The sequence below is a fragment of the Enoplosus armatus genome, chromosome 14 (assembly GCF_043641665.1).
Source record: "Enoplosus armatus isolate fEnoArm2 chromosome 14, fEnoArm2.hap1, whole genome shotgun sequence".
Lineage (NCBI taxonomy): Eukaryota > Metazoa > Chordata > Actinopteri > Centrarchiformes > Enoplosidae > Enoplosus > Enoplosus armatus.
The window spans coordinates 3,147,498-3,161,133 of NC_092193.1; the positions used below are offsets into that span (position 1 = coordinate 3,147,498).

The 13,636-nt window shown below is 40.2% G+C and overlaps 1 protein-coding gene across 1 annotated transcript in view; it reads left to right on the forward strand.

The window, feature by feature from the left end:
- The first annotated feature begins 1,071 nt into the window (after positions 1-1,071).
- LOC139296236 (nuclear receptor coactivator 2-like) overlaps positions 1,072-13,636 on the forward strand; it is a 35,423-nt gene continuing 22,858 nt past the window's right edge. The window contains exons 1-3 of the mRNA XM_070918595.1: positions 1,072-1,096; positions 12,141-12,251; positions 13,159-13,331. Of these exons, the coding sequence (XP_070774696.1) occupies positions 12,160-12,251; positions 13,159-13,331 (265 nt within the window). The 5' untranslated portion in view covers positions 1,072-1,096; positions 12,141-12,159. The remainder of the gene's footprint in view (positions 1,097-12,140; positions 12,252-13,158; positions 13,332-13,636) is intronic.

Below are 13,636 nucleotides of genomic sequence, written 5' to 3' on the forward strand. Positions count from 1 at the left end.
AGTTTAAGCAAATGATAAACCAGAAGTAGCAATAAGTAGTAACCTTTCTTACAAAACATTTTCATTCCTTTTAAAGGGAGGAAGAGCTGGGAGAGAGGATATGATTCACTAAGGAGAACATGTGACGTGTGATATTTCCTGAGAAGATGTGTTTTCACTCGATTGCATAAGTTAAGGTGGGACGACACAGAGTGACTGACATGCAGTGAGCAGGTGGACTCTTTCAGTGTCTTTGCTCAAGGGCACAGCAGCAGGACATGTGATGTTGTGGACATGTGCGTTTTCAGTGGAGACAGTTTGTGTCTGCAACATGAATGAGAGAGATTCAAGCCGGTTTCCACATCAGCTCAGCTGTTCAAGTAAAGTGACACAAATTGTTTCGTAAAATAGGATGTTTGTGAACGTGAACCGAAGCCAGTGGGAACTCGATGAACCTGGAACAGCACCACACTGGCCCAGGTCAGCCTCACAGTGAGACAAAGGCCTCAAAACTCTCTGAATCGTCCTCCCAGGCAGGGTCAGTGTCTGGGAAAAGCAGCAGGTTTTCTTGTTATTGTGGGCAAGAGTGAGACTTCCAGCATAACCAGTGGGTGATGATTCTGCTAAATTATTTTACACTGTAAACTCTGAACTTCCACAACACACACATTTGATCGTGGGTGTGCTCTGTAGTTGCACTTGATGACTGATGTCTCACTCCATGTTAGTTTACTGCTAACTTTACTACCTAGCCTGTGAAAACAGTTTGTATTTCTGAGATAATAACCCCAGTGATGTCATCAGGGTTATCTCAGCTTGGGCTTGGTGAGCAGCCTGCATTACAAACTGGGGACACAGAATTTGAAAGTCACTTTTTAAGTTTATCTCCTCTGACGAAATTAGTTGAATTGAATTGCATCATGGGAAGTTTAGTTTTGCAATGTTTTTAGAGCTTGACACATATTAGGGATGAACAGTTTAGATATCTCCGCCTGTGCTAGATTGATTTCGACCATTCTTTTTTAAATATCTGTCTCCCAATGTCTTACAGAGAGGACTGAATGATGTCAGAACGTAACGCTTTGTAGATGTCTACCCAGGATGCTTTGCATATGAGGTGAGTGAGCTCACTTAATCATGATAATTCATTTTTTGCCAGTTTGATATATTCTTTAATTTCACGTGACCGGATACATATAAACTGGGATAGCGGCTCTCCAAACCCACAAACAAATCTCTTAATGCTCTGGTCTTAGTTTACCATTTTATTTCTTAGGTCTAAGATATAGTGGCTGAGTTAATGTTAGTGTTCTGCGTGTCCCAACCTTGGGGTCGTGACCCCACACATGGGACACTTAATTTCAGTTAGTTCAGAGACTTAAGTTCACAGGTCCTTTCTAAGTGATGGGGATTTTCTATGTATTTCCCATATATTGTATTAATGATATAATCAACTGACATGTAAATGGGTAGAAATCTATTCATTATTATTATTCTATTCAATCATTCATTTCTATAGAATCTGTTCAGAAGAAACATTCACATCCAACTTACATGATAGCATATGCAAAATGCAGCATTATACTGCACAGCACCACAGGGCTCATCTACCTATGTGAATTTTAGTACTTAGAATGAGTATGATAGCTCTTAAAAATGAAATAATCAGAAGAAGAAGAGGTGGGGTCTGAGGACTTTAGAACGCAAATATGACCACGGTCAGATCAAAGGTTGAGAAACCCTGCTAGAGTTTAAACAGTGGAGCATTAAAACTGGTTCATTGTAACTGCAACAGGCTCAAAAAGCAAACAGGGACACCCTGACAACATGGAAAGTGAAAGAAGAGAAAAGTGTGTGTGTGTGTGAGAGAGAGAAAGAGAGAGGTGTGTGTTTGTGTGAGTGTGTTTAAGTGAGGCAGCAAGCCTGACGAGGTGTTTGTGTGTGAGAGCTGTTTGTGTGCATATATGTGCTAGTTGTGTGTGTGTGTGTGTGTGACCTGTGAAGCACAGCTGCTTCCACCAGCTTTGAGCTTTTGTCATTTTTTTAAATTACCCTTCTCTCTCTCTCTCTGTCTCTCTCTGTCTCTCTCTCTCTCTGTCTCTCTCTCTCTCTCCCTCTCTCCCTCTCTCTCTCTCTGTCTCTCTCTCTCTCTCTCCCTCTCTCTCTCTCTCTCTGTCTCTCTCTCTCTGTCTCTCTCTCACTTTCACTTGTGTTTTCTGCCATCTCACTAAGTGTGGGGCTTATTATCAAAACAGGGACAAGGCTTATTATGCGAGTGCTGAATGTACAATAACAGTCTTTCTCTCTCTCTCTCTCTCTCTCTCTCTCTCTGTCACTCACTGGCTTTACTGTTTGTGACACACTTCCATTTTCTTTCATTTTGAACGTTTGTGGCCCGAAATTTTGGAAAACAATGGTCTGCCGTGAAAGTGTTTTGTAAATGTGTTCTTTTCTTATTCTTCAAAAAACAAACAAACATAGGAAAGTGAAAGGAAACGAGAGATGAATGAGGATTCAAGCTGCTGCTGATGTGGTGTAAATACACAATATGGCCACCAAAAGTATTTTGTCCTAGAATCAGCCACAAATGATCATCCCGTCGTTTCTTTTGTCCTAACAGCCCTCAACACTACGCGTAATGTTTGACCATAAAACATGCAACATTTGAGTTTTTGAATTTCACCAAATAAGCAATTTAAGCAATACATGTGTACATTTTCTAAAGATTGAGCTTATTTTTATACCTTCAGTGGTTTTTGTATACCTGCAACACAAGTTGGGTTGTAATCGTCTAATTCTGTGTAAAAATATGTAAATCACGTAAATCGGCTGTGAGGGGGAGAGAGAGGGAGGTTTTTTTTTTCTGCACATTGGCTAATAGGAGGGAGGAGTGTGTGTGTGTGTGTGTGTGTGTGTGTGTTGTGGGAGGAGACAGGGAGGAGTGTGTGGGTGTGTGTGTGTCTACGTGTTTGAGGGGGAGGGGACAGAGAGAGAGAGAGAGGATTTGTGGCATGTAGTTTGTCAGCTGTCATTAGGCGCAGATGACACACACAAACGGAGGTAATCTCACAGAGAAAAGAGAGGAAATACAAAACGAGTGTGTGTGTGGTGTATGTGTTGTGAATTGCTGTGTTGACTGTGTGTATGGTGTGAAAAGGAGTGTGTCCGCCCGGCCGGCATGGGATGGTCGGCCGGCTCTGGACTGGTTATGGACTGGTTTGACCAAAGCAGAGGTAAGTGGCTGTCAGACTCCACTCTGTTCTGAATAACCGCTTTAAAGGCCCAGCCTGTACAGTTTCCACAGTATGAATTGTATTTACTTTCATAATGTTAAATATTGAAGTGAGTTTGACTTGTAGATGAATATTTCTGATGACATTATGAAACACAGTCCTGTTTTACTCCTTTGTTTATCAACAAAAGTGATGTAAACAAACCTTTAACTGCATTACTACAGTTACAGTCCCAGTTGAAGTACCTGTCAGTCGGTTTGGGAGTGATGTAAGGGTCATGTGTTTTTATTGGAGACAGGTGAGCTACTGTTTTGTTTACCTTTGGCTCAAGATGACATTTTTATTCATGAGTTGTAGGAAAATATGTGTTTTTTTTTATTAATATAACAATCCTATTTCTTCTTTCTGGTTATATTGTACTATTACAGTTACAATAAATATCTAAATTATTATAAACTAGAACTGTGTTAAGTAGTAATACATGTCATATCATCATCATCATCATCATCATCATGTCTATTTATCCCCAAAAAGTGATGAGTTTGATGCTCACAGTATGCATGACTGTCTTAGTCAGACTTGGACTTTGAGCTGTCATGTATTATTGTGGTTTTCACACTGTGTGTGTGTGTGTGTGTGTGTGTGTGTGTGTGTGTGTGCTGGGGGGGGAGTGGTTATGAATGACTGGTCTCACTCCCACACACACGCACAGAGAGAGAGAGTGCCCAGTCAGCAGGCCTGTAGCTGCTCTGTCACCTGAGGTCTAACCAGCCAACTGTTTACTCAGTTTGCTGCGCTTCAATAACAACTGCTGTTAACACTCATTCAGAGAGCAGCAGGTTCACTACATGTATGGCAAATAATTCAAGTGAAAACGTCAGTAAACCAACAACATTTTCACAGTTTTACGAAGGCAGTTGGTGAATGCTGAGTTTCATGATGACGAGTTCACAGTTGAAAATATGAAAACGTAATGTACCCAGTTAGGCGTTCGTTAATAACTGTTTGCGTGTAAGGGTGTTTACACAGGATGATACATTTCCATAAGTTAATACTTCATATGCACACTGCAAAAACAGGAGAGTTTTATGAAGTCGCTCTGCTGTGACTGTCAGTTCATTTTCACATTGACTACGCTGCAATAGCAGATAAGTCAATCAGTGAGTTGAAGGTGGAGTTTGACCTCCAGGCCAGTGGAACAATGTGAAACTCCGGCAGTATCTCAAAGTGTTTTTGCTTTCGTTTTGTGTTGCATATGTTGTTAAGCTGTGTGACTCGTCCTGTCTGTTCATTTATCTCCCATCAGTTGGGACATCATATCAGCTGCATTGATATCCAACTTGATATAATTCAGTATCACAAGGTCAATTTAATTTGCAATATCAGCGTGCAAAATGCTGCATACAGTCGTGTAAAGAGAATCGTCATCTGTCTGACTTTATTTTCAGTTAAACTTTGTTAAAAGTATCAGGAGTGTATAGAACCAAGACTCCTGTATTGTCTACCTGATTAGCCAGCTTACTGTACTATTACAGCCCCTATTTAGTTCTCTGAGTTATTGTCCATTATATGCAACATACCTATCTGAGAAGCTTGATATGAAAGAGAGCAAGTGTCCCTGACGATAAACAAGGCTGCTCATACATTTTGTATTTGTGTGTGTGTGTGTGTGAGAATGAGTGCTGGTCCTGCATGTGCAAATTGGTGCACATGGGAAATTGCATTTTGTGTGTTTTTTAATCTTGAATGTGTGCACATATAGAGGAGTATCTGCGTTGTGTTTCTCTGCCTGTGTGTGTGTGTGTATGTGTGTGTACTCACAATTGAGTTAGCATCTGGGCAGGCATGTTCAATGTTATTGATTTCGGTCTATAATCGATCGGGCTCTCACATTACATGAAGCTGCACATGCAGAGTAACGAGCAGCTGCTGGCTGAGCAGCCTGCAAACAAGCCATCTACACACAGTTTATTCATCTCTTTTGATTCTGTCCCCATCTTTGATGTTATGATCATTGCTCTGGTGCTTCTGCGCTGCACTTGTCTGAAATCATCTTTCAATCAAACAGCTGTTTGAGTTCTCTGTGGTGCTCTTCTTGTTCTCTTCTCCTTATTTTCCAAGGGAATAATACACATAGGTTTGAAGATGATTTAATATTAAACTGTAGAAAACAAATTTCTAATTAGATTCATCATCCACATAATATGGATCATTCCTACTAAAATCAGTGATGATAACATGTTCCTCATTTTCCTGTGGCTCCAGTTAATGCTAACAATATTGATGATGAGAGTAAAAATAAAAATGTAAAGAAAAGTAGATAGTATTTTTGAATTGAACAGCACTCATTAAATCTTTGACTTTAGTCTGTATTTGTTGGGACAAGGAAGGGTGAGGTGGGGGAGGCTGGTTAGCCTGTATAAAGGGCATTGGTTAAAGTGGGTCAGTGTGTACAGCTTGAATTTTATGGCTACTCACTTCGCAGCACACAGAAAGACGTTTGCTTTTCATTCCAGCACACCAGTGTCAGGAGACTTTGGAAACTTTGACAACAATTCAATAAAAAAGGACTGCCAGGTGGCCAGAGAGGGCGACTGTTCTGTTGTCATGAGGACCGCTGTGACGGCTGTGGCTCAGGAGGAAGAGCGGTAGACTCTTCTGACTGGATGTTCATTGGGTTATCGATGGTGTAGTGACGTCTGGAGGACATTACCAGGGACCTAAATTGTTACTCCATCTCCTTTGCCATATCCAGTGTATTAATGTCAGCCATATTAAGGCAGACTACCAATTAAGCTCCAAATAAAGGCTTTGTATAAGCAGGCAACGCAATAGCTAATCTTAAATAATCTATTTTTGGTTGTAACATTTTTTTTCAGGCTTAGTCCAGCGTTTCAGTTCAGGCCTGATGACATTTTGGACATTAGAGGTTTTCACAGCATTCATTTAGGATTTGGAGATAAACTTCCTGTCTGATTTTTTTGTTTTAACACAGATTTAACAAATGTTTTCAAGGTTAAATGATCAATTTAAATGATAATAAACAATAATAAATAATAATTTAGCTGTAACACCAAGTTGGAGAATTGTTCCTTGCTGGCAGAGATGTGTAGAGGAGTACCTTCTACTTTGTAGCCTGACCGGTGACTTGTATTTCTGCTCTTTACATTGTGTTAGTTTAGTTGAAATGTTAATTAGAAGTCTAATATGGTTTGTGTATATTTACTGAGTTGGCTCTAATGAGCCTCAGGTGTCAACAGAAGCAGCAGTACAAGTTTCCCACCAATGTTGTACTTCAATATATTTGCTTTGTGACAGTACTCTTTGTAAAATTGAAGTACGTTTTTAAAAGTTGTAGTTACCGTGATGTAGAATAGATGTTGTCTCTGATGCGACCCAGAGATATAAAGCAGACTAGATCAACAAAATGCTTGTTGTCCTCAGCAACAGGCGGCAAGCCATCCACCATAAAGCCACCGGCTCAGAGCAGCATCACCTTGGCACCAAACAGCAGAGATGTACATAAAGAGATTGGACGTACTGACGTGGACACAGAGAGGCACTAACAAACACACCCACCGAGCATATGATGCAGGCCCTACAGTGTAGGCGAAGCCAGTGTTCTTAATCCAGCCTCAGCAGGGTATTACATCTACTTTATGTTTGTGTGTGTGACAGGAAGGTTTGCTGGCTTAGACAGAAGCTTAGACACCAACGTGGGGAAGGTCCCACCTCTCAGTCACCGCTGTCAAACCCGTCATGTTTACGTTCTTCAAGTGCTAAACATGATCCTCGTTTTATTGGTTTGGTCCACTGTTTTCCATTAAAGGAGTTTAACATTCTTCTATATGAAAATAGGGAAAGCTCTGGGTATCAGACTGGCATTGCTTTCCCATTGTTTCCCCAACGTTTTGGCTTGTGACCCCTTAAAAAGATGCTTAGTAATTCATAAGAAAAAAATAATTCAAAAAGATTATAAGAAAATGGCTGATCTAGGCTTGGAAGAAGTGTTGTATCCTAACAGCTAAGGTTATAATGCAGCTGGACGTCAGTGACCTTAGTGTACCATCGGTAATAATGAATGTTAACAACGTTGGTGTTAATTTAAAAGGTTCCACAATAAAATGTGAGGCTGTCTCAAACATGCACTGACCTGAATGGGTGAAGGAGTAGCTTCAATAATTCAGGGCAATATGTGTCTTTTCCTAAGGACAGGCTGGGTGTCTATATCATGGAGTGGAAACTGTAAATGATGGACTACTCTGGGGATAATAACTCTGACATTTGATATTGCATGTGCCTTAAGTAAATAGGAACCACACTGCAAAGGTGTTATTACATTAAGTATAAAGATAGTATTCCAATATCCCTGCAAAATAACTTTAATTTTGTGCTGTCCGTCATTATATAATTCTGCGCTGTTGTTCAAAACCTCCATTATTCTGCAAGATAAGGCCTGAAGATGACTCATTACTTTAATAACAACCCATAGTGTGCTTTACTTCCATGACAACTATCATATTGTCAGAGTAGGTCTCTCAAACAAATGGTCACATCCTCCCAACCATTTATTCAATTTTTCAGACATTGCCTATTGTACAGTATTTCTTGTTATTATTATATGGAACCTGGTAACAAACACTTTGTGTGCTATTTTATTAGTATTATTTTAACAGCCAATCATAATTGCTGCTAAATAGGTTGCATCCACTTTGTTTTCATCTCTTTCTTCCTACCTGAACTCCATCTGGCTGTAATCTGACACCTACCTGCTGTCACCTGTAACATACCAGGAAGTAGATTTCAAGGGATATTCCTTGAAAGCTGAACAGACCAGAAAGACAGTTTGCAGTTAAATATATGATAACACACCTGAACGCATATGGGAGCCACTGTCCCATATACTGACTGCAGGCATGATTTAGGTCAGTATTGAAGATAGGAGTCTTTTACATCTTTATGTTTTTGAAATTGTTCATTTTTTAAGCAAAAGATCATTTAGGCTCTTCAAGTATTGTTTGGTATTAAGGTAGCAATGTTTCTTTTCAATATTTTAATTTCTAGTCAATAATTGTCATCAAGTTAAATATGACACCTTAATATGATTACTGGAAACAAATGAGAAGATGTCTGCATGATAGATTCGATATTAGTCATAGTGTTTCTCATAATCAACATATTTTTCTCTTCCTTAAAACAATTATTCAGTGTGTCAAAATAAAGCAGCTTTAATGTGAAAATGTGACATGCGGCACCTCTAACAAGTAAACAGAACAAAAACACACCTGTGACAGCCTCACCCTGTCACTGGTTGTTTTTCAGAAACCCTAAACAAAGAAACTGAGGAGCGATGGTTTCTATTGGAGATAGAGTCCACTTAAACAGGCTGCGGTCGATCCTCAGCTTTAATTCCTTAATGGCTGGTTTGACCCTCTGGCCTCGTCTCTTCTCTCCAGCTCAAATTGTTTTTAAATGGCTTCACTTTGTGAAGCTCTTGGCTCCTCTGATAGCATTAGTATTGGGCAGGCTTTTGTCACAGGCTACATTAGTGTTAATTCATCGTGTGTGTGTGCGTGTGTGTGTGTGTGTGTGTGCGTGCGTGTGTGCGTGTGTGTGTGTGTGTAAATAAACAAGGCCATATGTGTCTCTTTGTATGTATGTGTTTGTGAGTGTGGGCTCATGTGCATCTACTTCAGCCGTTGAAATGTTTAAATGATAAAGGTTATGAGTTCAGTGTGTGTGTGTGTGTGTGCGTGTGCGTGTGTGTGTGCGTGTGTGTGTGTGTGTGTGTGGGTGCACCTCTCTGAGATTGATTTAAACATTCAGCCACGTTTTCATCAACTTCTGAGGTCACCCAGTTGGGCTCATGATGATGATGATGATGATGATGATGATGTTATCTCCAGTCAACATGATGTCAACATCACCTACTTCACACAAACACTAATAACCAGCCAACACTTTGAGTTTTAAAATGTCTAACGTGCTTAGTGTTTATAAACGTTTATTTTTTGCTGTTTAACACAAACTCCTTGATGCGTATATTGTGCTGCCTGATGGTGTATTGAATGGTGAGATTAGCCTAGCCTGGTTTTGCTACTTGATAACTAGTTTAACTAATTAACTTACCTGTTGCATATTTATTAGGTTGCTAATTTCACTGTTAATAAAGAAGTGAGAATGTTATCAAACATCCAATCCGCTTTCTGAAACCACTGTTTCTGTTAACTTGGAATAAGTTTTTCCCAAACCCAAACAAGATTCATGAGCAGAGTTGTCGAGCACAATTCGAAGAGTTGAGGGTTGTGGTGTCATCCTTCATGGCGAATGTGAATCGTAGATGAAAACTTTGACCTGCTGGTCAAAGGATCACCATATTTATCCTCCTCTTACCTTTGAATATCTGTACAAGATTTCATGGCAATCCATCCAGTAGTTGTCGAGATATTTCACTCTGAACCAGGATGGTGGACTGACATTGCTATCCCCAGAGCCTCTCCTCTCCTCGCCTCTCCTCTCGTGGTGTAATTAGGCCATATTCTCCCCCATCCTCAGGCCTGATTATTCAAACAGATGCCCCTCTTCCCATTCACACCCACTTGTCTTATTTTACAATATTTGCACTTGCTAACTTGATGTCTGTATGTACGCACCAGTAAACCCATTGTTCATTCGTCTTATGCTTTTCCTATCCTCCGTTCTGCTGCTTTTCATTTTATACTTGTTTTACACTCCCCGTCTCACTTTTCTCTCTCATCTCCTTTCTTTTCTCTCTCCCTCTTGTTTTCTCTCTCCCTTATCCCTCTTTCCTGCCTTCATCTGCACAGTATCAGCCCCACAGACCGGCTGTTATGTAACAGTCAGGTGATGTGCTGGCCCGTTGAAGGCCCTTAAAGGCCTACTGTCCCGACAGACGCTGCCTCTCCCCTGCTTGTGACTGCAACACTCTGCCTCATTAGTGTGTGTGTGTGTGTGTGTGAGATCGTGTAGATAAATAAAGATTTGTCACATTCAAAATCACCACATTCTGTTTCTATTTGTAATCTTGTTAGAAGATAATCTGTCAGTTGGCTCTTTTTATTTCCTAAACGTCTATTTAGTAACAAGCTTAGCTGAGAAACTCATCCTGTTCAATCTGCAATCAACTGTATGTGTAAAAACTAGACATAACTGACTGCCACAGATATTGATCTGACTGACATCAGGGCAGTCGACTTAATTAGAGTGCAAATAGCTGCTAGTGTTGATTTCTTGTTGAACTACTGACATTATTAGAATTGTTCCCATTTTTTTGTTGAAGCACTTTGCGCAATTTGTAATTCTTGAATCCAAGAGAAATCGAAGGCTCTACCACATAATGGCAACGTCACCGGTCAAAACCGCCTTAAAAATCATCTTAAAGATAGAGACAGGTAAAACACTGTCAGAAAATAAAAATCTTAATTCACAATGCGACAACCATTAGAAGAGTCGACAGTCCTGCGTATAAGCTCTTAAAAACTCACTAGATGGTGTCAAAACCTATTCACAGCTGCAATCACCAACACAGAAAAGATGAATGGTACATTCAGTGCGTTTAAGAAGAATGAGTTCTTAAAATCCCACCAAGACAAACACAGTGTTGACTGGTGTTGAGCCAACAAGATGAGTTTTGTCATCGGCGTTTGGTAGAAGGTCTAACAGCATGAAGTGACCATATGGTGTAACTTTCCCTGCCAATGGGTGTTGAATTTTCTTTCCACCTGCTTGTACTTTTCTTCTCTTCATTCTTACACAATACTTTTACGATCATGAAAATATAGACAATTTGGCTCTCAACAATATGACTTCTATTAAAGACCGTCAACTTAATTGCCAGAAATGTTCATGGAAGAACAGTGTGAATGCCTGAATTAGCTATTTTTAACTGAAGTAATTATTGACACCCACTGTATTCCCACTGGGCTTCCCACATACTGCCTGCAGGCAAATTACAATGGTACATTGTTTTCATGAGTCATGAGCACACTCCCTGTTTGATTATACACCATTCAAACAGGTTGTTGTCTTGTCTTTTTATAATACAGACAATACAAATGATTGGGAGCTTAATGCAATGTTGTCCAGTGCAGAGACGCCATGATACAATGAGGAAAAACATGAAGCTACATTGCTCATGAGCTGGAGTAGGTCGTCCACTGATTGCAGGGTAGGGGGTTTGAGTCCCACCTCCTCCTGTCCACATGTCAAATTGTCCTTGGGCTAGACACTGAACCCAAAAATTGCCCCTGCCGGTTGGCCAGCAGCTCGCTGTGTGAGTGTGTGCATGAAAGGATGAATGAGTGGCAAAAGCCTTGTAAAGCACGTTGGATAAAAGCGCTATATAAACGTAGCCATTTATTTATTTAATACTGTGGTTAATAATGCTGTGAAGCTCAGTGAGCAGAGAGAAGGGCACTTTTCAGTGTCAGTGGTGAGGTTTTTCATTTCCACAATGCTCAGTTGCACTTGTGCTGCATGGACTCTAGATTAAAAGAGGCCTCATCATGGCACAGATTTTATTACTCTTTTGTACATAAAAAAAAGAGGCAGATTCAGATGCATCATAAGTTTAGCAACAAACCATTTGGATATGTTTGAAATCATAAGCATAAATGTGTTAAGTGGCAAAGAACTGAGAGTTCTTTGGAAGCTGAGTTCCTTGGCCTTGTATTGTAACCGTGTCTAAATATTATGTCAAGCACCTCCAGTAACTGATCTGCATTTGCATTGTTCAAACAGGTCTCCAAACAGGAGGCTGTTAATGTTGCCTTGTAATAACTTTAAGGGTTTCTGTTTCAACATGACAAAATATCACCCTGTTGATCACCTGACTGAAGTTCTGATTCATTTTGATTTGTCGGGACTAAAATGCTCTCTCTTTCATTCTCCCCTCCTTTCTCTCTCTAGGTGCTGATATTTGCTGAAGATGAGTAGTGGGGGGGGAAACACCCCGGAGCCCCCCAGAGGGGGAGAATCTCTGAAGAGGAAGGACTGTCAGTCAGACCTCCTGGGCCCCAGGTGAAGACCTTTATTCTTAGTTTCAGTACATCTTCACTGTAACATCAACACACACCTCCTTTCAATAACCACAATACTTCAGTACAGCAGGAATACAACAATACCGCCACCATAACGTCACCAGGAAACTCAGCACAGTGTAGTATTCAATCAATTATTAATTATCCTCATTGTAGCGTTGTAGGGTTGGGTGTCACTTATTGATTTCAGTTCTTATTGATTCCTGTTTTTGATTTTTGTCCCACTATTTGAAAAGAAACATGAATATGTTAATCAGTCACGTGTTATAAATGAAGTAAACAATTTTGTAAACAATAATAAATAATAATTGTACTTTCATTCAGGGAGTGTGAGAAAAAAGCAGGGCGAGACAAAGGTTGGTGAAATGACGCTCTCGCAGGTCGATGAAGAAAAATGCTGATGCGGCATTTTTACAGACGACAGTTTATTTAAGGGCTAACAAGTCGTTGTGCTCTCAGTGTCCGAGAGGATGTATGAAGGTTGTAGTTGCACCGCACTGAGGTTACAACGAGGACACATAGATGTTGTAGCGCAGGTCGTAGTGAGGTTGTTAGGAGGCTGACTTGCTGTTAAAGTCAGGATGTCTGTGCTTCACAAGAGACAAAATAATCACTGCACAAAATCGTGCAAGGAAGGTTTGAAGGTTGATTTTCAGCAACTTGATGTAAGAATGCAGCACGTATGCCATACAATTAGCTAATGCTAGCACATCCAGAAAACAAGAGTAAAACAACAAACATTCAGCTTGAGCATGGCATAAAAAAAGAGTGATTTTTTCTTTTTTTGGCATTCATATATTTGGTGGTGAACTATTTAAATGTTCATTCTGTGTACATTTCATTCATTTTTTATGTAAATTGTGACGATGTCTTTGTTTCCCTCCCAGTCCGAAGAGGAGTACTGAGAGGAGGAACCGGGAGCAGGAGAACAAGTACATAGAGGAGCTGGCCGAGCTGATATTTGCCAACATCAACGACATGGACGACCTCAACGTGAAGCCGGACAAATGTGCCATCCTCAAAGAGACGGTGAAGCAGATCAGACAAATCAAGGAGCAGGGTGAGGATCCGCTGCGATTCACACAGTGTCCTTTTGCTAATGTTTTGTTGCCATATACTGAACATGCATGTGTATATGTACATATGATACATCACAACATGAGGCTCAATTTATACTTTAGAAAATTCACATTTTGAATCAGGTGCCACACCATCAGCCTTTTGAAATCTTCTACATATTATAAATCCGTAAGTCATATACGTCACGTACTGTACTCCTTTTCTTTCATTTCCTATACTGTCCTCTCTTTTCCTCTCTCCTCCCTCCTCTTTCCTATCCATCTTTCATCCTTCCTGAACCGTCTT